At 37.0% G+C, this 25,660-nt stretch overlaps 1 protein-coding gene across 2 annotated transcripts in view; it reads left to right on the plus strand.

The window, feature by feature from the left end:
• Window positions 1–10,341: 10,341 nt before the first annotated feature.
• Window positions 10,342–25,660, plus strand: part of ksr1b (kinase suppressor of ras 1b) — a 52,544-nt gene continuing 37,225 nt past the window's right edge. For both annotated transcript variants that reach the window (XM_073818183.1, XM_073818184.1), the window contains exon 1: window positions 10,342–10,800. In XM_073818183.1, coding sequence (XP_073674284.1) covers window positions 10,555–10,800 — 246 coding nt within the window. In that variant the 5' untranslated portion in view covers window positions 10,342–10,554. The remainder of the gene's footprint in view (window positions 10,801–25,660) is intronic.

The raw sequence follows: 25,660 nt of genomic DNA on the forward strand, positions 1-25,660 counted from the left end.
TTTTGTTGTTTTGAAGCATTTTTTTTACAAATGTTTTTAATATTTAATATACTAAATATTTATATAATATAATGCAGAGTCTGCAAAATGTTTTACCAAAATTAGAGGGATCACACAAAATGCATGTTATTTTTTTTTTAGTACTGACCTGGGCTGCGTTTCCCAAAAGCATCGTAAGCTTAAGTACATCGTAGACCCATTGAAACCAATGGAGCTACGATCAACTTAAGCTTACGATGCTTTTGGGAAACGCAGCCCTGAATAAGATATTTCACATAACACATTTACATGTAGTCCACAAGAGAAAATAGTTGAATTTATTAAAATTACCCTGTTACACAGGCTTGATTCTTAATACTTTGTTACCTAAATGATCCACAGCTGTTGTTTTTAATATGTATATGTGTATGTGTGTGTGTGTGTGTGTATGTGTATATATATATATATATATATATATAATATATAAAAATAAATAAGGGACTCATGAGCAACTATATAAAAAAAAAACTGCCAGCTGTTCTTCAGAATTTGTGTATTTGAACCCTTTCCGATGACTATGATTTTAAGTTCCATCTTTTCACACTGAGGACAACTGAGGGACGCATATGCAGCTATTACAGAAGGTTCCAATGCTCATTCATGCTCCAGAAGGAAAAACGATGCATTAAGAGCCGAGGGTGTACTTTTTTTTCTTATATTGCCTAAATATCTTTTTTTTTTTTTCTTCATTGAGTAGTGCCCTTCAGAGGCTGCAGAAGCTACGGTTTCCCAGAAGACAAAATAAGTGAAATTTACCCTGATTTTAAAGTTTTTACCCCTGGCTCTTAATGTATGGTGTTTCCTTCTGGAGTATCAGTGAGAGTTTGAACCTTCTGTAATAGTTGCTTAAGATCAAATCTACAGTCGTGGCCAAAAGTTTTGAGATATATTTTAAATATTGGAAATTGGAAAAGTTACTGCTTAAGTTTTTATAATAGCAATTTGCATATACTCCAGAATGTTATGAAGAGTGATCAGATGAATTGCATAGTCCTTCTTTGCCATGAAAATGAACTTAATCCTGAAAAAAACTTTCCACTGCATTTCATCGCTGTCATTAAAGGACCTGCTGAGATCATTTCAGTAATCGTCTTGTTAACTCAGGTGAGAATGTTGACGAGCACAAGGCTGGAGATCATTATGTCAGGCTGATTGGGTTAGAATGGCAGACTTGACATGTTAAGGAGGGTGATGCTTGAAATCACTGTTCTTCCATTGTTAACCATGGTGACCTGCAAAGAAACGCTTGCAGCCATCATTGCGTTGCATAAAAATGGCTTCACAGGCAAGGATATTGTGGCTACTAAGATTGCACCTAAATCAACAATTTATAGGATCATCAAGAACTTCAAGGAAAGAGGTTCAATTCTTGTTAAGAAGGCTTCAGGGCGTCCAAGAAAGTCCAGCAAGCGCCAGGATCGTCTCCTAAAGTGGATTCAGCTGCGGGATCAGAGTGCCACCAGTGCAGAGCTTGCTCAGGAATGGCAGCAGGCAGGTGTGAGCGCATCTGCACGCACAGTGAGGCCAAGACTTTTGGAAGATGGCCTGGTGTCAAGAAGGGCAGCAAAGAAGCCACTTCTCTTCAAAAAAAACATCAGGGACAGATTGATCTTCTGCAAAAAAGTATGGCGAATGGACTGCTGAGGACTGGGGCAAAGTCATATTCTCCGATGAAGCCTCTTTCTGATTGTTTGGGGCATCTGGAAAAAGGCTTGTCCGGAGAAGAAAAGGTGAGCGCAACCATCAGTCCTGTGTCATGCCAACAGTAAAGCATCCTGAGACCATTCATGTGTGGGGTTGCTTCTCATCCAAGGGAGTGGGCTCACTCACAATTTTGCCCAAAAACACAGCCATGAATAAAGAATGGTACCAAAACACCCTCCAACAGCAACTTCTTCCAACAATCCAACAACAGTTTGGTGAAGAACAATGCATTTTCCAGCACGATGGAGCACCGTGCCATAAGGCAAAAGTGATAACTAAGTGGCTCGGGGACCAAAACGTTGAAATTTTGGGTCCATGGCCTGGAAACTCCCCAGATCTTAATCCCATTGAGAACTTGTGGTCAATCCTCAAGAGGCGGTGGACAAACAAAAACCCACTAATTCTGACAAACTCCAAGAAGTGATTATGAAAGAATGGGTTGCTATCAGTCAGGATTTGGCCCAGAAGTTGATTGAGAGCATGCCCAGTCGAATTGCAGAGGTCCTGAAAAAGAAGGGCCAACACTGCAAATACTGACTCTTTGCATAAATGTCATGTAATTGTCGATAAAAGCCTTTGAAACGTATGAAGTGCTTGTAATTATATTTCAATACATCACAGAAACAACTGAAACAAAGATCTAAAAGCAGTTTAGCAGCAAACTTTGTGAAAACTAATATTTGTGTCATTCTCAAAACTTTTGGCCACGACTGTACATTGTATTTTTACATTAACAATGTAATTAGTCTATACTGTTTATTAAAACCAAGTATTTTTAAGCTTTTTTATTCCAAAATAATAACAATGCAGTAACAATTTAAAGCATGTATGTGACCCTGGACCATAAAACCAGTCTTTAGTAGCATGGGTATGTTTGTAGCAATAGCCAAAAATACACTGCATAGGTTATTATTTATGGCTTTTATGGCAAAAATCGTTAGGATGTTAGGTAAAGATCATGTTCCATGAAGATATTTTGTACATTTCCTACCGTACATATATCAAAACTTAATTTTTGATTAGTGATATGCATTGCTAAGAACTTAATTTGGACAAGTTTAAAGATGATTTTCTCAATATTTCATTTTTTGTTTGTTTGTTTGTTTTTTGTTTTTTGCATCCTCAGATTCCAGATTTTCAAATAATTGTATCTTGGCCAAAAATGTCCTTTCCTAACAAACCATACATCAGTTCAAAGATGATGTATAAATCTCAATTTAAAAAAAAAAAAAAAATTACACTTATGACTGGTTTTGTAGTCGAGGGGAAGGAACAATTGATAACGGGCCGTTGAATTCTTAGAAAATAATTTAGACCTAGGGTGTGCATTATTTTCGTAGAAATCAATGGACCAGTCAATTATTCCGCTTATACTACGGTTATAGTGTATGTGCTTTCCGTACATAATAAAATGTAATTTTGTGGCAAAAACATGGAAACAATCTGTCGTTTTTATTCTTTTGTTTACTGTATTTATTTGTTTGGCCAGTGTCCTTGTGGGTGTTGGTTATTTTGCTGGTTTGGGCTGTAAGGACATTTGTAAATAACTGAAATCGTGGGGCGAAGTGATATAGACATGTAATACGGTCAAATGCTGCCTGGAACTATGTTCGCCGTGCGTTTCCCTGAAAATAATCCACACCATTACAACGTTCGTCAGCCAATCAGATTCAAGCATTCAATGGCCCCATAGTATAAATTTTATTTATGATCTGATGTTCAGCTGTTCTTTTTCATAATAAATAACTTATTTTCGCATCATCGGGCTCTTGGTAAACATTTGTCACAGCACAAGTTGATTCCTCACTAAAAAAACTCCCACAGATCATGTTTTGAGGCCATTTGAAGTTTGATTTTTACTTGACAAAGTGGTGATGTTTAAGATATATTAGTCTTCCTATTAATGTCATATTGTTCATTCAGACTGATTTGCGAACACGCACGAACACAAGAGGCGGGATTTATGGCCAATCATAACCAGTCATATCCACTAATATTGTAAGAGGCACTTTCCCTTGTTAAAATTCAATGGGCACATGGGAGGCAAAAGAGATGCTGGTGTCGCTATACTGTAGAAAAACGAGTGATTTATAGGTGTTTTCATGTCATATTTTGTAATATTTCAGTTTTTTTGCCTCCTCAGAGAAAACGCCCCTGCTAACTTAGATAGATAGATAGATAGATCGAGGCATTTTCCAAATGATGTGCTTATACTGAAATATGTGTGTATTGGTATTATAATGAAAATGTGTAAAAATAGGCCTACATAAACACAGCAAGGGCTTGGTAGTTCTGTTCAGTGGGATATTGACCTATTGGTGAGAGTACAAACAAGAATCACTGTGAGATTTCACAGCTGTGCTAATCTTCCCAGGCTCCCCATAGCAAACAAGTCACTCCTCAAGAACCCTTCCAGAAAACAGCATTCCAACCTTCAGCCCGTATAACAACTCGAGCAAACTAGCAATCGCTTTGCTTTCATATCCATTTAAAACATAAAATATTTAAGACAATGTTTTCTTAAGGTTACATTCCACAGAGTGTGGAAACTTACTGAATAGCTTGAGTGTTTTAGACTCTGTCCAAAAGGCAAGAAAGGCCATTATCGGGTTTATTATTGACTAGTAGCGGTAATGCTATCGGGTTAAATATTAAGACCTACTGCCAATAAAACTGAAGCTTCAAAGAGACAAAATCATTACTGCGGGAGGTATAAAGGAAGCAGTGCACGTTTCGCACTGGAGTCATTACGGCCCGGAATATGAAGCTAGATCATTCTGAAAACTTCCTTGTGTTTCTCAGCTTGTTTTGGAGTGTCGCAACCTCTCTAGAGTGACTCAACTTCCAGATGTTTCTACAGCCTTAAACATACAAGAGACTAAGACTGGTAGAGCAAGATAACTTGAAATTAGGTCACAATAATGGTCTTTTCAATGGCATTGAGAAGGAAAAAACCTTGCAATATTTGTATGCTACAGCTGTCTGAGGTTTACAAGAAATAAATCACTGATTCCATGAGTCATAGATATTGAGTTCATGCAATTCGAAATAAAAGCACAGCGTGGACAGATATATTCACTAATATATCCTGCAATCTAAGGAAAGGTCAGCTGCACTAGTTGGGATTGCTATTTATAACCTTAAAGTGTAAAATGAGCAGATGGATTAAGGGTTATGACATTACATCTGCCATAACACAGGTCTGCAGAGCTGGAAATCATTTAGACAGCCTGTGGATCAACAAGCCAAGACATATCACACCAGTATGTTACATTAAACAGATATGTACTTCCTTGTGTAGACAAATACAAATGTACACCTATCTAGTTATTATTGTCGTTAGACAATTTTTACATGACTATGCCATTTTAACTTATGTATTTACTTATTTATTTATTTGACATGCTCACCATATCTGATCTTTTAGGGGGTACTGTGTGCAGCTATCAGATGTGAGCAGAAAATAAACCCTGTTTGTCTTATGTAACATTGCTGTAGCCAAACTGAAATTTACAAGCAACAAATCCAATGCCATTTGGCTCTGCTCAGTTAGTCGTTCAATAGGCCTACATAAATATTTTTTTAGAGAGCTCATATAATATCTTAAAATTATTTTGTGATCAAGATATTAATTTTAATAGTAAAGAGTGTTCACGACGCGTCTTTAGTCGGCCATATTGGCGCACTGAATGTAAACAAACCCACTGGACCAAACTAAACTTGGATATTTTCTGTTTATTGCTGCTGAAAACGATCATTATTGTCATGTTTTGGGCTGTATTATTCAGTCTGACGGGGGGAAAAAAACATATGGAATACTAATATAGACTGACAAAAGTGATAACATATCAAGGGGGCGGCCAAACTGAACCAGGATTTCCAGGGCAAGAATATTGACAACATTGATCGTGTTTGTTCTTATCATTTCCGGTCAGGTAGGTGAAATTTTAGGCTAATATCTTAATTAATGCTGCTTTACCACCTATTAACTTTAAGTCCTTCTCTATATGATTTAGCAGCCTCCGTGGTTTTTCCGTGGTTTAGAATTAGCAGAACAACATTTATGTTACATAACCGTGCAATCAATTAATTATATGAGTTAAGACGTTATTAATTATAGTATAAAAGATGTGAATTAAAGTAAATTAATATTCAATTATTATACTTAGTCCGGAAGTAGCATAATTATTTACAAACCTGTTTTTCACGTTTGTTTTTATTTCAAGAGTTATATTCTGCCTCAAAGCAACCAGTATGGTAAATGCTGTCAAAGTTCACTAGAATCTGAAACACGACGGTCAGAGAGAGCAGTGTGACCCTATCTATTTCCAGGCTGTGTGTGTGGATTCCCACTTTGTTCAGATTGCTTCAGCCGTGGTTTCTCTGAGTCTCAGACTAGTGTGAGTGAAAAGACAGTGAGCGGGCGCTATCTAGCTGCAGCTGCTGTAGTCACTACGACGTGCATGAACTTGCATGAATAAATTTCCATTCAAGACTGCATGCAATAAAAATTCTCTCTGGATAGTTTTTAAACCAGACATATTTTATGCTTTAAACTTGTAAAAAAAAGTATTTACAGTTGAAGTCATAAGTTTACGTACACCTTTTAAAATGTAAATCATTCCTGTGATTTCAAAGCTGAATTTTTAGCATCATTACTCCAGTCACACGATCCATCAGAAATCATTCTAATATTCTGATTTGCTGCTCAAAAAGCATGAGCAGCTAAGCAGATTGTTTCCTCGTTTATTTGATGAATAGAAAGTTCAGAAGGACACCATTTATCTAAATAATAAATCTTTTGTAACATTATAATTATATTATAATATTATAAATGTCTGTATCATCACTTTGGATCATCCTTCCTAAATAAAAGTATTAATTTATATATGTTTTTTTCTCAATCTTTTTATTCATCAAAGAATCCTGAAAAAATACTCAACTGTTTTAAATACTGATAATAAAAATGAATGTTTCTTGAAAAGCAAATCAGCATATTAGAATGATTTATGAAGAATCATGACACTGAAAACTGGAGTAATGATGCTGAAATAGCTTTGATCACAGGAATATAAAATATTTAAAATATATCCAAATAGAAAGCAGTTATTTTAAATAGTAAAAACTATTTCATAATATTACTGCTTTTGCTGAATTTTGGATGAAATAAATGCAGAAATGACCGAGGAGCGCACAAGGGTTAAAAAAAAACAAAAAAAAAAACATTACAAATCTTGACTAGTAGAGTATATGTAATGTCAAGCTGCCACTGATTATAATTCTGAATTCTTAGAAATAATTATAAAAAAAAAAAAACGAATACATTTAAGATTCTGTAGAAATCATGCTGTCTGCGGTTGAGCAATAAGTGCTGTGCACTTTTTTTTGGCCTTCCTTCAATTGTCCCAACTTCCTGTGAACCAAATACTTTTCTGATTGTGAATCACTTCCTGCCCTGATGTTGCATCGAAAGCTCAACAGCAGACAGGACATATTCTGCGCAGATCGTGTGAAATATGTCAGGTGAAGCTGAACATTCTGAAACACAGATATGAAACTTCAACAGTGAAATCAGCAGTGTGCCTACAACACATGACAAGTGATTGAGAGCGATTTTTAAAATAAATGTACTACTACCTTCTTTTTCCACCAGGAGGCCCTATATGCTTACTCATATTAATTTACTCTTACTCGCATACAGGATAACCATCTAAATAGAAGTCAAAGTGGTTTTAAACAACAGCGTTGTTTGTTTTTTTCATTCAATTCTATCTTTGTTGATTTGAAATAATATGTTTTAAACCCCTTATTTGTTTAAAAGCATATTTACATTTCCCAATTTACGTCCTGTGAACATATTTCCTTAAACAGTGCTATCTAATTTATTAGCCAGATGGTTATCAATTCACGGCTGATAATAGAATTTGCAGTGAGCTATAGTTTATATAACCTGCTAATAATGTGCAGCACCATATTTGAACAACTGCCTGCCTCCACCTATGTAGTTAATGCCCGGTGTGTGAATGTGTTGACTGATACAGAGAAAACCCAATGCTTACCTGGAATGGAGGGAGTGTCTATTTAAGTCTTTCCATCTCTTCTTTCTCTATTAAGCCTAACCTGTTCTGCAGTGTCATTAGGTACTCTGAGGATACCGGGTGTGGATGGATATAGGTTTAAAACACTGACTAAGCAGCATTTCAACCGGCCGCAGAACCTTCAAGCTCCTGTCATACAGCTGACGTGGACATAAACATTTTTACTAGTGTTGGAAACCAAATTACAAACTGGTTACAGTTTTTCCCTTCAATTCCGTTGGTTATAAGTGTCTTGGCTTGAGTGCCCCGTGGGGAAAGACAATTTGCAGTGGCTCTTCTTTGGCTTCAGCCCTCTTTACTGTTCATTTTGAAATTATGTCTCCTTCTTGGCAAGCTGTGGAGGAGAGGAGATTTTTCCCATGGGAAAGTGTGTGCATGATACAGCAAGTTAGTGCTGTAACATTTCTTCATGTTTTTCTGATACATTTCCTAATCTAAAGTCACAGCACATGCATTATAGTAGTGCGTTATGTAACATAAAACAACACTTTCTTAGACTCTAAATAACTGTTGGTTATTTGCACAATTATGCATAATAAGTGAATTCCCATAATAATACTTGAGCATCAAGGGTATCCAGTAAGTTGTAACTCAATGGAAAGTCTAAAAAAAGTCTTTTCTCATCTGAGTGGGCAGAGAGCAGTACTAGTGAACAGTCATGCATATGCACACACACATTCAAACTCAACGTGTTTTTCCAGCCCTTATACAAAGTGTGCCTCTGATGACATAATGGGAACTGTATTATTGAACCAACAAAAGCAGATATATGACAAAACAAGTTCCACCAAAGGGTTGTAAGAATTGTAACACTGATATTAATCATACATTTTGCTTTTTGGAAAAATAAATTATTTTATCTAACGTTGCATCAAATTTGTCAGGTAAAATGAGCCACTGAGTAAAATGAAGTCTCATAGTTCTTACGATTTCACACAATGCAAATTGAACATTAATCAAATGTACATTATACTATAAGAATAAAGTCGAAATTACAAGAATGAAGTTGAAATATTACGAGAGTAAAGTCGAAATTACGAGAATAAAGTTGAAATATTTAGGGAAAAAAGTCGAAATTATGAGAATAAAGTCGAAATGTTTTGAGAATAAAGTCGAAATGTTTTGAGAATCAAATCAAAATTACGAGAATTAATTCGTAGCAATTACGAGATTAAAGTTATAATATTTTGAGAGTATATTCTAACCTATTGCGCATAAAAATGGCTTTTTTTCAGTCTATTAGTACAGCCCAAAACATGACAATAATTGACCATTTTTAATAGCAATAATCAGCAAAATATGCAAGTTTTGTTCAGTTCAGCAGCATTGTTTACATTCTGTGCCGCCAATATGGTCAATTGATGACGTGTAATAAAAACACTATATATAAAAGCATAAATTGTCTCTGAGAATAAAATAATAGACAAAAAAATAAACTATTTATATTTTTTGTTTTTTTTAGTCTTTACTATGTAACTTTTTGTGTGTGTGCCCAAAAACCTCCCTTTGGGGACGTCCTAATTTGTAAAACTGGTATAAACATAAAGTAACCTTTTTTTTTTTTTTTTTGAAATAGCAAAAAAATTTAGGATTATGAGATTAAAGTTGTAATATTTCAAGAATAAAGTCAAAAAGTTTCGAGAATCAAGTCAAAATTACGATAATTAATTTTAAATAACTTTTCTATATTGTGCATACAAATGGCTCAGATTGAGAGCACCGGGAGAAGTTGCCAGGCCTTTATTCTCATAATTATTCCCGTAATATTTTGACTTTATTCTCATAATTTTAACTGTATTCTGGAAATGTTACGACTTGATTTTTTTTTTTTTTTTTTGTTTATGTGGCACTAAAACGCCTGTGCCCAGAAACCAAAAACCTCCCTTTGGGGACATCCTCATTTGTAGAACTGGTATAAAAATAAAGTATACAAAGTTTTTTTTGAAATTCCAAATTTTTTTAAAGGTTTAGGTTTTGAAAATGTGTAACTATCGGTATGTAAAAACAAAATAAATAATGTCCCCATTTAGATAGCTAAATGTATTTGTGTATTTATTTGTGTGTGTGTGTGTGTGTGTGTGTGTGTGTGTGTGTGTGTGTGTGTGTGTGTGTGTGTGTGTGTGTGTGTGTGTGTTTGTGTTTGTGTGTGTGTGTGTGTGTGTGTGTGTGTGTGTGTGTGTGTGTGTGTGTGTGTGTGTGTGTGTGTGTGTGTGTGTGTGTATGCATCCAGCTTATTGTCTATGAAAACGCACTCGTTGATAATAATAACAACAATAATAATGTTTTATTTATAAAGCGCTTTTAACAGAATAGCAAAAAATACAGAAATATATCAACAATTCTTCTTTTAAGTCAAAAACTGAACAAAAAATCAGTTACGTAAGTGATCCTCAAACGGTCCGATGCGCATGTAAACAAAACTTCATTTCCCACACTGCAAAGCATCAAACGCTACTTCAAACAGCTGACTGAGGGTGAGACCTACGCGAGCGCTTCTCAGAAAGCTTCACGGGATATACATACAACGTTTGAGGCGGAACAAGCTGACAACGCGTCCTGTCTGGCTGTCAAACCAGTCCACGAGTATGTTTGAGGAGTATGCTTGCGCTCTGAACTAGTACTTAACTCGCTTGGAGTAGAACTGTCATCTCCGTTTAGTCTACATGAGTTTACTAACATGTCTTTGGACTAGTGTTTGCTGTAGTTCGAGCCCATGCCCCTAAAGCCGTGCCAATGCCGCGGAATGGATACTAGTGTCTCTGGCAAAGTCGGAAACATGGTCGCAAGTGATGAGGAGCATTTGGACGCGAGCGATGGAAGGAACGCAGGGATGGACGTGCTTCACCAGTGCGAACTCATCCAGAACCTGATCGAGATCTCCATCTCTAGTCTGAAAGGGCTCCGGACCAAGTGCGCCGCATCTAACGACCTGACCCAACACGAGATACGCGCTTTGGAGGTACTGTTTTTTTGCCTGTGTGTACTTGAATAACAAGCTATCTAGACACTGTTCATGTTCATGCCAGGTTGCAAGTTGTCAAATCAAATAAGTACCATGACATTAGCGCGATCCAGAGGGTGAATGATAGTTCCTGATATGCCTAGACAATGATGTTTGCTTTGTAGGTGCATCTTCAAATCATCATTAATTTTACTGCCTATTAATATATTGATATTAAATTCATAAATGAGAGGGTCATGGAAACCCCCTCTTGGCTGACATTACTTCCTGGATCTTGAGGTAGTTGTTTAGGGTGCATCTGCCTACTACCCCCTCTTGTGTAATCTTGTGTGTTGCCAAGTAGAAAAGTTTTGCGCTTTAAGAAATATTATGAAGCAGGTTGCTCTTTACAACTGTGTTGTGATCACATGACCATCTGTGTCATGAAAATAATATTATGTTACCCTGGACCACAAAACCAGTCATTTGTAGCAATGGCCAAAAATACATTGTATAGGTCAAATTGATCGATTTTTCTTTTATGCCAAAAATCATTAGGATATTAAGATCTTGTTCCATGAAGATATTTAGTAAATTTCCTACCATAAATATATCAAAACTTAATTTTTGATTAGTAATTGAAGCTAAGAACTTCATTTGAGCAACTTTAAAGATGATTTTCCCAATATTTAGATTTCTTTTGCATCCTCAGATTCCAGATTTTCAAATCTTAACAAACCATACATCAATGGAAAGCTTATATTCAGCATTCAAACGACCCTTATGACAGGTGTAAATGCTTTCAAACTGAGTAATTTTCATCCTTATCCTCATGGTAATCACTGCAACAGAATACTTTTGCAATAGTGTATAGACGAGCAAACTAGTCAAAGTCCTGTAGCTGTTTTAAAACTGTATGTTTCATGTCAAACAGCTTGTTATCTTAGTTTAGCTCTGCAAACAAAAGGAACATATGTCAGAGGAGGGTTAGTGCTATTTTTAACCATACGCAGGTATTTTGCAACAGTGGTTAACCCCTCCCACAAAAGTGAACTGAAATCCCAAGTTGGTCAAACCTGTGGAACAGCGTCACTTTTAATATTATTATGGTTGTATTTAACAAAACATCATAAATTAGTGGCTTTTTTGTGAGGACGAAATTCTCTACTTAGGAAAGTCAAGCACCTTCTTTTGTGAATCAAAAGATTGCTTTTATGTTTGCAGCTCACAAACTCTCACTTTTAAATAATTAAGATGAGCCTGAGGCTTTGTTAAATAAACCGTTATACTTAAAACATTTTAATGACGCTGGTTCTCACAGACACAGGTAATTGTGGCATTGTGGTGAGTCTGGTGCTTGTTTTGGCGATACTTATCTACATCTTAGGGAGGTGCTTCATTATTTCTCATGATGATTTTCAGAAATAACACTCGTTCAGGTCAGGTCATGTTAATTTTTTTGCCAAGTGCGAGAAAAAGAATAAAATGCATGTCCTTTGAAACACAGCAGTATTTTTATAACAGAGTATGATAATGTGTGGTGGCCCAAGGCCACACAGAGAATTGTAATTACAAGAAATATACAATAAATTTAAAGTAATATGTACCCAGTATACAATAAAAAAATGTGATAAACATAGTGCAGACAGTGTCAGATAAACTTGAACTGCAAGATGTGAACGTAGAGTCTAGTGCTTATAAAACTACTGTAATGCGGCAAGGATTGTGCTGAGGTAGAACAATAACAAGCAGAGTCAGGAGTATGGGTTGCATTTCTGCATTGGGTGGGGGTGGACAGTCCATTTGTTGATTGTCAGAGCTACTGGATAGTCTAACATCTTGTGAGAAGTCTAGTGGTTTTGACTCTCCAGGCTTCCTCCAGATGGTAGGGGTATGAAACTTAACAAGAGATGGACTGATAATATTGCTGTCAGATTTCTGTTCAATCCTTGTTAGCTGGAAGTCTGTTTCCAGTGATGAACAGAGCTATTTTCACTACCCACATCAGAGCTCTTTTGTCTAAAGCAGAGAAGTTAACATACCAGACAGTGATCCAGCAGGTAACACAGGTACTCTCTACGACACACCTGAAGAAGCTTAAGTCGCTTATGGACGAAAGGTACTGTCAGGTTAAGGAGGAGGTGTTCATGGTTCATGTGTTCAGGTCAATGTTAAGGTGCATGGCTTTGTCTGAACTCTCTAATCATGTCATTTTGTTTCACCAGACTTTGAGCTGTCTTGCCTTTTCCCCGTAGGCTGTCTTGTTGATATCATCAACTTATGTAATTGCTTTGCTGTTCAACGACAGTCTCGGGTAGGAAGGTGGGTATTGTAGTGCGCAACCCCGTTGGCACCGGTGTTGAGAAAGGTTGCCTTTGAAGTCAAGAAAAAGCAGGTGGCATTGGCTCTTTTGATACCTGTGGAGAGGTAGGTTCAGTTAAAGCGCTGTGGCCATCAAAAGCTTTCAGTGGACAGCTGTGGAAGGATGAGGAAAGTCAGGTACAGTGAATATGATGTCAGGCCTTACAGAGTGGCTGGACATCCCACAGACCCAGAACATGTTGGCCTGAGTCCCTGGCTGCAGCATCCGGGTGGTGGCCCAACAGGAATTCCCTGGCTGCTCACTACCAGGATGCATTTTGCATACCCAGTGAGGTGACCAATCTCCTGAGGTTATCAAAATGTGCCCAGAGAGAGCAAGCACAGCCGTTTTGGAAAGTTTAAATCATGCTGATACAGTCCTGTTCCTGGAGAGCCACCTTTCTGCAGAGTACCTGTCCATTGTCCAGTTTAGCTGCAACCCAAATCGAATACACCAGAAAAACTAACCAGAAACCAGGATTGCCTTAAAGTAAAAAAATGGTGTGTTTGATTAGCTAATCTCTGCAGGACAACTTTCACCAACATCCCTACTCAAAGGTTTCTAGTAATCCTAAAGTCCTAGAGCAGGGGTCTGCAAACTTAGTCCTGGAGGGCCAGTGTCCAGCAGAGCTAAGAGGGTCGGTGTTTTGCAGAGTTCAGCTCCGACCCTAGTTTAACACACCTGAACCTGCAAATCAAGGTCTTACTAGGCATGCTAGAAAGGTCCAGACAGGTGTTTTGAGGCAAGTTGGATCTAAGCTCTGCTGGATACTGGCCCTCCAGGACAGTTTTTGGAGACCCCTGTCCTAGAGTACATGTGTACAAAAGTAACTCTAGGACAGGGATAGGCAACGTCGGTCCTGGAGTGCTGATGTCCTGCGAAGTTTAGCTCCAACCCTATTTAAATACACCTGAACCAGCTAATCAAGGTCTTACTAGGCATGCTAGAAACATCCAGGCAGGTGTGTTGAGGCAAGTTGAAACTAAACTCTGCAGGACACTGACCCTCCAGGACAGACCCCTATAGTAACTGTGTAAAAAAAAAAAGTAACCCTCTAGGATAGGGATATTCAATGTTGGTTCTGGAGTGCCGATGCCCTGCAGAGTTTAGCTCCAACCCTACTTAAACACACCTGAACCAGCTCATTAAGGTCTTACTACGTATGGTCGAAACTTCCAGGCAGGTGTGTTGAAGCAAGTTGAAGGAGATTTCGGAGACTCCTGTCTTAGAGTAACTGTGTAAAAAAAAAAGTAACCCTCTAGGACAGAGATAGGCAACTTCAGTCGGTCCTGGAGTGCCGATGTCCTGCAGAGTTTAGCTCCAACCCTGAAAAAACCTTACCTGCCTGTAGCCCTAGTAATTTTGTAGACATTGATTAGCATGTTCAGGTGAGTTTGATTAGGGTTGGAGCTAAACTCTGCAGGACAGCAGCACTCCAGGACCACTCTAGGAGCAGGATTGGACACCCCTGATATAAGAAGCGGTCGTTCCCTCAGGCATTCCATCTCAGTGTTTATCCAAGGTCTTATATTGGGTAATCTTCATAGCCTATTTGAAAATATCCCAATCAGTGTAACCAAAACAGTTGAGCAGGACTGTGTTTGTTACCTCTGGATGCACTTGGTGGACTGTTTTTCCCGGCACTCAAAGCAAAGCACAGAGAGATGGTGCTAAATGGCAATTATCGTTGAGATTCCTGTCCGTAAATCTCTCAAAATTCCTGTGGATGAACTGGCTGTCTCTTTGCGCTTGTTCTCGAGAAGTGGAGACAATTCAGACATTGAAGGAATGACTGCGGTTGGCAGCTGAGAATCTCTGGTTAGCAGCTTGTCTTCTCTAGCCACTGGAAAGATCGCTGTGTGTTTGTGCTATTGTGGCTGTTCCTATATTTAGCAAACGTGTTCCCTTCACATGCATGTGATTAGTGAGCAAGATTCCTCAATCCGAGGGAGGGTTTGCGAAAGTGAATCTGACTCTGCACGCTACAATACCGTAATCCCGCAACCCCAATAAGCACTTTTGTGTAGACAGAGGGCATCCATCAACGCCCTGAAGAACAAAAGTGGTGGAAAGTCCAGGCAATGCGTTCCTCCCTCTCTCTCTGCTCAAACAATAAGTCTGCAAGAGGCAGGCCGAATTGCATTAGGAGTAGGGTTACATCAAGCACTCAGAATAAGCTGTGTAGACTGTGTGTGTTTATGGATATTGGAGAAGGCAAGCAGTTTGCAAAATGACATCTCTTTTATCTGTCTCAATGGGGGAACAAAAGAAAATCCTTAGGTTTTTGTTTGATCTAGTGAGGGGAACAGATGCGGACCTGGACACTAGCAGATGTCCAACAACTATGTGTTACACAATTACTTAACCAGTGGGTGTTACGTTTCTGTCTGGGAGCAGACCCACACTCTCTCCTCGTAAAGATGTCAGGCATTCATATTGACAGCAATTTAGTCTGGAGGTCACCAAGTCGTTGTACTAGTAGGTGACTGCTGTAATCAATTGTATCAGGAAGAGGATCACCCCAGGTGGACCTTCCACTGATAGTTGCCAACTTTCGTTAAAAACACATACTCGGCTTTAGTTCTTTTTTGGCGGAAGCAGGAAGACAGGGCAGGACATATAAAGCAGTCCGGGCCCCTTTTTTTAATAGGCCGTTTTGTTTTTATCACAACTTGGGCCAAAGTTGTTGAGCTCGGTAAAGCCACATTTGACAGCCACAATCTCATCCATATTGCCATAAAAAACAGCATTCTGTGTAGAATTCAAATTGGTCTGATACATTTTGTTGTCAGCACTGACTCATATGTTCCGCTCAATGCTATTGTGTCTGTAGACCAGAGCAGACTGTGCTCAAATTGGTGAGAAACCAAACTTTTTTAACCCTAACAGAAAGCATAATTACACTCTCTGAATGGTTCCCTATTCCCTATATAGTGCACTACGTGCCATTCATCATACAGAAAATAAACATTCTGTAACGCGTGACTGATTTTAGCCACAGCTTCAGCATCTATTTACTACGCTTCGGATTCTAGAGAGCATTTGATTGGACAAAAAAAAAATTAATGAGAAGTGCAGGGTGATGTCTTCAAAATCGTTGATCCATATTGGCAGAAGATAAAACTTAAGTCTTTAAGTTTTGAATGCTTATATCTTCTAAATGCTGAATTTGTTATTGTTTTGGAGCACAGGCTAACATATTCAAACTAAAAGCCAAAAAAACTTCAATTTTGATTTCATGGGGACTTTAAATTGTTTTTAATCTCCATTGATATGCAAATCTTTTCTGTTGTATTATATGTGCCCTCTTTCCAGCTTTGGTGAGTTGTGGGACTGTTTAAAACTAGTTTAGCACAGAAGTGTGTCATCTGTTTCATGCAGTTTATTTTCAAAGAGAAATGTCTGTCAGTCTGCACTCAAGTGTGAAACCTGACCGCTTAATCTTGCACATTATTTCTTCATTTAGTGATAAGTGTAAGTCCCTTCGATGAAATGTGTGTTGGAGTCACATCTTCTTTGTCTTTCAGTGTCGCCATCTGGCTATCACTAAATGTTTCTCACAGGCTCAGTACAGATCTGGCCACAACCACTATGTGGCCTAACTCTGCCGGTTTGCAAAACTGTAGCAACTCATGCATGTGTTTAAAATGTGCATGTGTAGATGCAAGTTTTTCTTATTGCTCAGGAAGTGCTGTGCATTGAAGTCACGTTTCCTACTTGTTTTGTGCTGGCGAAAAAACTGTGCGAGTTGTGTTTTGGGATTTCCTGTGGATGGGCATAGCTGGCCTAACAGAGAGAGTACAAAAATCTACCAGTTTGATATAACTGCATGTTTTGGGGGGGTTTATGCACAAATTAAAAATTACCTTCAAGATCTGTAGTCTTAGAACTTTTGGTCTGGTAATGATGTCACTAGAGTAATTTTTATTAAAGTCCCCATAAAATCAAAATGGAAGTTTTTTGGCTTTAAATATGAATATGTTAGCCTTTAGGTTATCTGTATGCTAATGTGGTCCAAAACAATGTCAAAATTCGCATTTAGAAGATACAAGCATTAAAAACTTACAGTGTCTTGTTTCCGCCAAAATGAATCATTGATTGTCCAATCAAATGGTCTCTAGTATCCGAAGCGCCCCACCCCCTACACAATAAATAGATGCTGAATCTGTGGTTGAAATCGGTCACTTGTTCACAGAATTAGTATTTTCTGTATGGTAAATGGCACATAGTACTCTATATAGAGGATACTGGAGGATGCACTGTCTGGTTCCACATTGTGTCATCATATGTGCGAGTCGGCGCAGACCACAACACGTATCAGACACATTTGAATTCTACACAGAATGCTATTTTATATATAGATTGAGGCTGTCATATGCTGTTAAATCTGGCTTTGCCCAGCTCAATGGCTCTGGCCCAAGCCATGATATAAACAGAACGCTATTGGCCATTTTAAAAAGGGGTCGGGATTTTGAGTTTTCTCAAAATATGCATTTAATATCAGGATTCGAATTACTAATGACTTGTTTAGGCTGAGTCAATTCTTTATTTTGGGAGACAATAACTTTATTTACAGTTGAAGTCAAAAGTTTACATACACCTTGCAGAATCTGCAAAATATTAATTATTTTACCAAAATAAAAGGGATCATACAAAATGCATATTATTTTGTTATTCAGTACTGACCTGAATATTTCATTATAATATATTTCACATAAAAGACGTTTACATATAGTCCACAAAAGAAAATAATAGTTTAGGACAGAATTTATAAAAATGACCCCGTTCAAAAGTTTACATACACGTGATTCTTAATATTCTCTTGTTACATGAATGATCCACAGCTGTTTTTGAAATAGTTGTTCATGAGTCCTTTGTTTGTCCTTAAATTAACACTTAAATTGACCGCTGTTCTTCAGAAAAATCAAATTCTTTGGTTTTTCAGCATTTTTGTGTATTTGAACCCTCTCCAACAATGACTATGATTTTGAGATCCATCTTTTCACACTGAGGACAACTGAGGGACTCATATGCAACTATTACAGAAGGCTCACTGATGCTTTAGAAAAAAAACACACACAATGCATTAAGAGGCAAGGGTTTGAACAGAATGAAGGTTTGTACATTTTTCTTATTTTGCCTAACGGCTAACGTTAAACGCTCACTAATACTTCAAAAGGAAACACAATGCATTAAGAGCCGGGCCATGGGAATATTTTGAACTTGAAGATCAGGGTAAATTTAACTTATTTTGTCTTCTGGGAAACATTAAAGTATTATGTAGCTTCTGAAGGGCTGTACTAAATAAAAAAATATGATATTTAGGCAAACTAAGAAAAATTTACACATTTTCATTTTGTTCAAAAGTTTACACCCCTGGGTCTTAATGCATTGTTTTTCCTTCTAAAGCATCGGTGAGCGTTTGTTTGAACCTTCTGTAATAGTTGTATATGAGTCCCTCAGTTGAAAAGATGGATCTCAAAATCATACAGTCATTGTTGAAAAGGGTTCAAATACACAAAAATGCTGAAAAACCAAAGAATTTGTGGGACCTGAAGGTTTTTTGTGAAGATCAACAGGCAGTTTAACTGTTCAGGACAAACAAGGGACTCATGAACAACTATCACTAAACAAAAAAACACAGCTGTGGATCATTCAGGTAACAACACAGTATTAAGAATCAAGTGTGTGTAAACTTTTGAACATTTTTTACAATTCAACAATTATTTTCTCTTGTGGACTGTATGTAAAGATCTTTTATGTATAAAATATGCATTGTATTAATGAATTAAATATCTTATTCGGGTCAGTACTAAATAAAAAATAACATGCATTTTGTATGATCCTTCTTATTTTGGTAAAATAATTAACATTTTGCAGATTCTGCAATGTGTATGTAAACTTTTGACTTCAACTGTATTGTGCACTTTTGGCTTTACAACTTTGCAGATTGTTTAAATTCACATATAGCTACATTACACACTGTATAAAAGGCAATATTGGAAGTGGAATAATAGGGGCACTTTTAATTATTCACCAGGGTTTGAGTAGTATGGTGGTTAAAAACCTTTTAATTTGTGGTCTATGATAAGACAGTTTTACCGACGTGCACTTAACAGTGCTGGGTATTTGGTGCTGTCCCTGCATGCTGCAATGACGTCACTCTCGATAAAGGGGTCTCCCCCATCTGACGGCAAAGTGGGAGATGGCTGCCGTGGGCATGTTTAATGTGTCATCTGTGTAAATTAGGAGAGCGATTCCAGCAACTTGTTCTCCGGCTTTCTGTGAACTGATGTCCTTTAGAGTTCACCCAAAAATTGAAATCCTGTCATCATTAACTTACTGTTGGGTCATTCAGTGTCAACTTAACCCGAGGTCCCCGGCTTGAATTTTTGATTTTGCTAATAGTTTTTTCTGAAGAAAATTATATATATATATATAGGGATGAAAGCCAAAATATTAAATGTCATGGATGAATATTTACTGACTAATCCACTATTTTGTAGAGGGGGTCAAAATGGCATTTTAAAGGAGTAGTTCACTTTCAGAACAAGAATTTACAGATAATGTACTCACCCCCTTGTCATCCAAGATGTTCATGTCTTCCTTTCTTCAGTCGTAAAGAAATGGATTAGAAAAACATTTCAGGATTTCTCTCCATATAATAGACTTCTATGGTGCCCCATAGTTGATGCAAAATGCAGCTTCTAAGGGCTCTAAATGATCCCAGCCGAGGATGAAGGGTCTTATCTAGTGAAACAATCTGTTATTTTCTCCAAAAATGACAAATTATATACTTTTTAATCTCAAACGCTCGTCTTGCCGAGCTAGACAAGACGAGCATTTGAGGTTAAAAAGTATATAAATTGTATTTTTTTTTCTTAAATAACGCATTGTTTTGCTAGATAAGACCCTTTTTTCCTTAGCTGTTATCGTTTAGAGCCCTTAGGAGCTGCATTTTGGAAGTTCAAACTCGGGGGCACCATAGAAGTCCATTATATGGAGAGAAATCCTGAAATGTTTTACTCAAAAAACATAATTTCCTTACAACTGAAGAAAAAAAGTCATGAACATCTTGGATGACAAGGGGGTGAGTACATTATCTGTAAATTTTAGTTCTGAAAAACTACTCCTTTAATGCAGTTGTCTTGACAGAAGGAAACGAGATACATCTCTAGCTTCAATTTGTTCTTCAGACATTCCAATTGAAACAAAAAAAAGAGGTATCATATTTTTGCAAATTGACGTACATTTGGTTTTTTACCGCTGAAAGTTTGTACATTTTAACGATTTACTTCTGAAGCCATATTAAAATTCCAATATCTCTGGAACCGAACTATAAAGGGACTTAAAAATACAGATGCCAAACGGAAAGTTTGTTAAGACCCAATATCTAAAATGGGAATTGAGATATCTTTAATTCTTCTTGAGTTACAGGCATGCAAACTTTGGAGTAAAAACTTGAAAAGTGCTGTTTCCCCATATTTGAATGGTCACTATTGGTACATAATGCAACAAAGATTGTTTAAAGTCAACAGATTTTACAGATGTCATTTTGTCCCCCCTCTACAAAATAATGGATTACTCAGTAAATATCCACGACATTTAATAATTTGGCGTTCATCACTATACATGTCTGTCTTTCTTCAGAAAAAAATATTGGCAAAAACAAAAATTTGAGCCGAAATTGAGTTGATTGATTCGACACAGAATGATCATATTATATGGTTCTAACTTCCAAACTTGTATGATAATATTTCTAAGAATGAAAGATTCAGTGGGTTTTAAACAGCATTGTGAAAAAATGTGTGTGTTAAAAAGAAGAAAGTTATACATTTTTGGAACAATATAACTTTTAAGTGCTCTTGGATAAAACATAGTGTGTGTTCTGTAGTACATATAAAAGATCCAAAATTGTTTAACCTGGAAAGTATGCTGACTCATGACACAAATGTATTTCACCAACCTGATTTCCTTTTAATTTACAACCTGCAACAACCTTTTTGGCTCAATTATCTTGAGTAAAGGCCTGTGGCTTATTGCAAAATCATTAAATTTGCTAAGGATTGCCACATTTTTGGATGTGATAAAACCTGTTTATGACACAATCTTGTCTTCAGCTTCAGGGCAGTAGCATTCGTCAGTACTTGTGTGATATCCCCGGTTAAAGCTCTTCTCTTATATGTAATAGACCCTGTAATTGACTGAAGAGATCTGGGAAAAACACATTTTGAAGAATCACGATTCCCTAGCGTCTCAGTTTTGGTTTCTGGGAAATGCGAGTCTTTGCTCGGTAGCGTGAGTGCTCATCAAAGGCCTTTTAAGGGTTCATTTGCACTACGTTTCTATGGATGGAAAGTTAACACATCACTGCGAGGCCCATTAGATGCGGTGAAGCATAGGCCTCTCAACCCGCTAATGTTTGTTTCGAATCAGGAAATCCCCATGCGGTTTTTCAACAGCTTTATCTTTCTTTTCCCCCCTTTCTCTTTTCTTGTGTCTTTGGTTCCACGAACCCTTGCACTGTTGTCTAGTGCTGCACATTTCATCATTGAGACTAAGCATGATGTCCGATCATGATTTTTAGAGGAAGTCTGATTGTTTAAACCTAGCATGCATTATCTCATATGCTTTTATGTTATTGTCAGAAACAATAGGAGCGGGTTTGCTTGTATTTGTGACACAGTGTGTAACAGGATCCACACCACTCCACTACAGTCTACGGTTACCTTATCATCTGGTTCAACTGTGACACTTCTTTCTGCAAAGTCGTATTTAGTGAAATCAATTGAATTTGTAAATGTTGAGTGCATGCCTACAGAAAAGAAAGTAGATTTGGAAGTTACATCATCTAGTCACATGTCTTTCTCCATGCACGCTCATACCAGGAACACTCCTCTTCCTTAAATGAATGTAGCACCGTTTAACCAGGAACCGTGTTGATGAAATCAGCATCACACTTGCTACACTCTTGATTGCCAACGTACTCTCTTTTATAACTTTCACAGAGGTCTGTAGTAACAGACACCATCTACCCTTATCTTATAGATTGTGTCTCTTACTTCTCTAATGAAGCTCATTTTGCATCTAAGAGGCTGGGTGCTTTCAAATACCAATCCTCTCCGGTCTCACGCGGACACTTTAGTTAAGCAGGTCCCCCCTGCCCCATACTCCAGCCGCCCCTTGAGAGGTGTAACGGAGAAGGCAGATGAGAGGAGAGATAGTCATTGAATACAGGCGCACTCCTGCACATTGTGCCAGGCTGTGTCTGGTGCAAGCTAACACCCTGTTGTGTTTGAGGTTCGCTCGTGGCCGTCCGATGCATCAAATCAGCATCAAATGGGGGCATTCAAAGATAGTACCAGGAGAAAAGATCCAGCACACCTTCTCAGACTGCTATAGGCCTCCTGAAACTTTAATGATACGCTGCTCTCGTTGTCTTTTTAAGACTGCGCTACATACTATGTTGGCCTGGGTGAGGTGATAATACACTCATGCATAAAGCCATCCACTGCTGTCTTGTCTCTCAGTGGAATTAACGGCTAGTGAGGCGCTCCAATACTGCAGCTGCGCTCTTCCTGAGTGCCGTGACCTTATATAGAGAAACGAATGGAGAGAGCTAATCAGCTGCACAGGTGGCTGGTTGCTGGGCTACAGGTTCAGGCGAATTTGCCACTGTGACCTACCAATGCTCTTGTAGACGACTGAGTGTCTTCTCCGTGGCGAGCTCTAGATAGAGCACGGGTTTTGATCAAAACGATGATGCGTAATAATGTGTGAAATCTAGAAATATGTTGAATTATTCTTGCACGCTGGTGGTTTGCATAAACGAATGTTCCTGCTCGGCAGTGCTCGACGCCCTGTCACACTTTGACTGTCTTGACTATTTATATGACTTTAAAGGTCAGGTAAATTAGAAGACATCTGAAATGTAAATTTTAGTCAGAAATAAGTCTATATTTAGTGTTTTCATTTGCTATAGTGTAATTAGTCTTAGAAGTTTCTTCACTTGGGCAAATCATGTATTTGATTTATGATGTATAAAGGATTATGATGCTTAAAGGCTTATCCATAACTAATATCTATATCCACAGCTATATCTATAACTAACATCTATATCCACAGCTATATCTATAACTAACATCTATATCTACAGCTGTCTATAACTAACATCTATATCCACAGCTATATCTATAACTAACATCTATATCTACAGCTATGTCTATAACTAACATCTATGTCTACAGCTATATCTATAACTAACATCTATATCTACAGCTATGTCTATAACTAATATCTATATCCACAGCTATATCTATAACTAACATCTATATCTACAGCTATGTCTATAACTAATATCTATATCCACAGCTATATCTATAACTAACATCTATATCCACAGCTATATCTATAACTAACATCTATATCTACAGCTATGTCTATAACTAACATCTATATCCACAGCTATATCTATAACTAACATCTATATCTACAGCTATGTCTATAACTAACATCTATGTCTACAGCTATATCTATAACTAACATCTATATCTACAGCTATGTCTATAACTAATATCTATATCCACAGCTATATCTATAACTAACATCTATATCTACAGCTATATCTATAACTAATATCTATATCCACAGCTATGTCTATAACTAATATCTATATCTACAGCTATGTCTATAACTAATATCTATATCCACAGCTATGTCTATAACTAATATCTATATCCACAGCTATGTCTATAACTAATATCTATATCTACAGCTATGTCTATAACTAACATCTATATCTACAGCTATGTCTATAACTAATATCTATATCCACAGCTATGTCTATAACTAATATCTATATCCACAGCTATATCTATAACTAATATCTATATCCACAGCTATATCTATAACTAATATCTATATCCACAGCTATGTCTATAACTAATATCTATGTCCACAGCTATATCTATAACTAACATCTATATCTACAGCTATGTCTATAACTAATATCTATATCCACAGCTATATCTATAACTAATATCTATATCCACAGCTATGTCTATAACTAATATCTATGTCCACAGCTATATCTATAACTAACATCTATATCTACAGCTATATCCATAACTAATACCTATATCAGTCATATCTGTAACTAATATCTATAACTATAACTAATATCTATATCTACAGCTATATCTCATACAAATATCTGTATCTAGAGCTATATATCTATAATTAATATCTATATCCACAGCTGTATCTATAACTAATATCTATATCTACACAGCTATATCTGTAACTAATATCTATATCTACAGCTATATCCGTAAGTAATGCCTATCTACAGCTATCTCTGTAACTAATATCTATATTTATATCCACATATATATCTGTAACTAATATCTATATCTACAGCTATATCTATAACATCTATATCTACAGCTACAGTATATGCATAACTAATATCTATATCAGCTATATCTGTAACTAATATCTTTATCCACAGCTATATCTGTAAGTAATACCTATCTACAGCTATCTCTGTAACTAATATCTATATCTACAGCTATATATATAACTAATGTCTATATCCACATTCAGCTATATCTGTAACTAATATCTATATTTACAGCTTTATCTATAACTAATATCAATATCTGCAGCTATATCTATAACTACAACTATTTCTGTAACTGATGTCTGCTTCTACAGCTATGCATATAACTAATATCTATATCTACAGCTATATCTATAACTATAAGATTTTTAACGAAAACCGGTGCAGTCTGTCAGCCAAATAATGGATGTGGATGGGCACCAGACCTTTAAAAGTAAAAAAACAAACAAAAAAAAACATGCACAGACAAATCCAAATGACACCCTGCGGCTCGTGACGATACATTGATGTCCTAAGACACGAAACGATCGGTTTTTGCGAAAAACTGAACAGTATTTATATCATTTTTTACCTTTGATACATAGCCACATCCAACTGTCATGAGCACGAGCTTTTCATCAGGCACGTTACATGTGTACATGCTCAGGATGTAATCTGGATTTGTCTGTGCATGTTTTTTTTTTTTTACTTTTAAAGGTCTGGTGCCCATCCACGTCCATTATTTGGCTGCCAGACTGCACCGGTTTTCGTTAAAAATCTTCGTTTGTGTTCCGCTTGATGAAACAAAGTCACCTACATCTTGGATGCCCCGGGGGTAAGCAGATAAACATACAATTTTTATTTTTGGGTGAACTATCCCTTTAAGCTAAACATGGTCAGGTCAAAGTGTCCGAATAATATTTGGTCCCAATTTTTTTCAGTTTTACTGGTATGGAGAATTTTTGGGTATAATATGTCACAGTTTTTTTAATTTTATTTTGCTATCCTCACTTACATAAATGAACTAGTGTCCTGCATCCACTAGTAAAAAATATCAAAAATTACATCTGGTGCCTAAATAATCTTGACTGAGCTTTAGCTAAATCTATATATCTACAGCTATATCTCTAACTAAT

The sequence above is a fragment of the Garra rufa genome, chromosome 14 (assembly GCF_049309525.1).
Source record: "Garra rufa chromosome 14, GarRuf1.0, whole genome shotgun sequence".
Taxonomy (NCBI): Eukaryota; Metazoa; Chordata; class Actinopteri; order Cypriniformes; family Cyprinidae; genus Garra; species Garra rufa.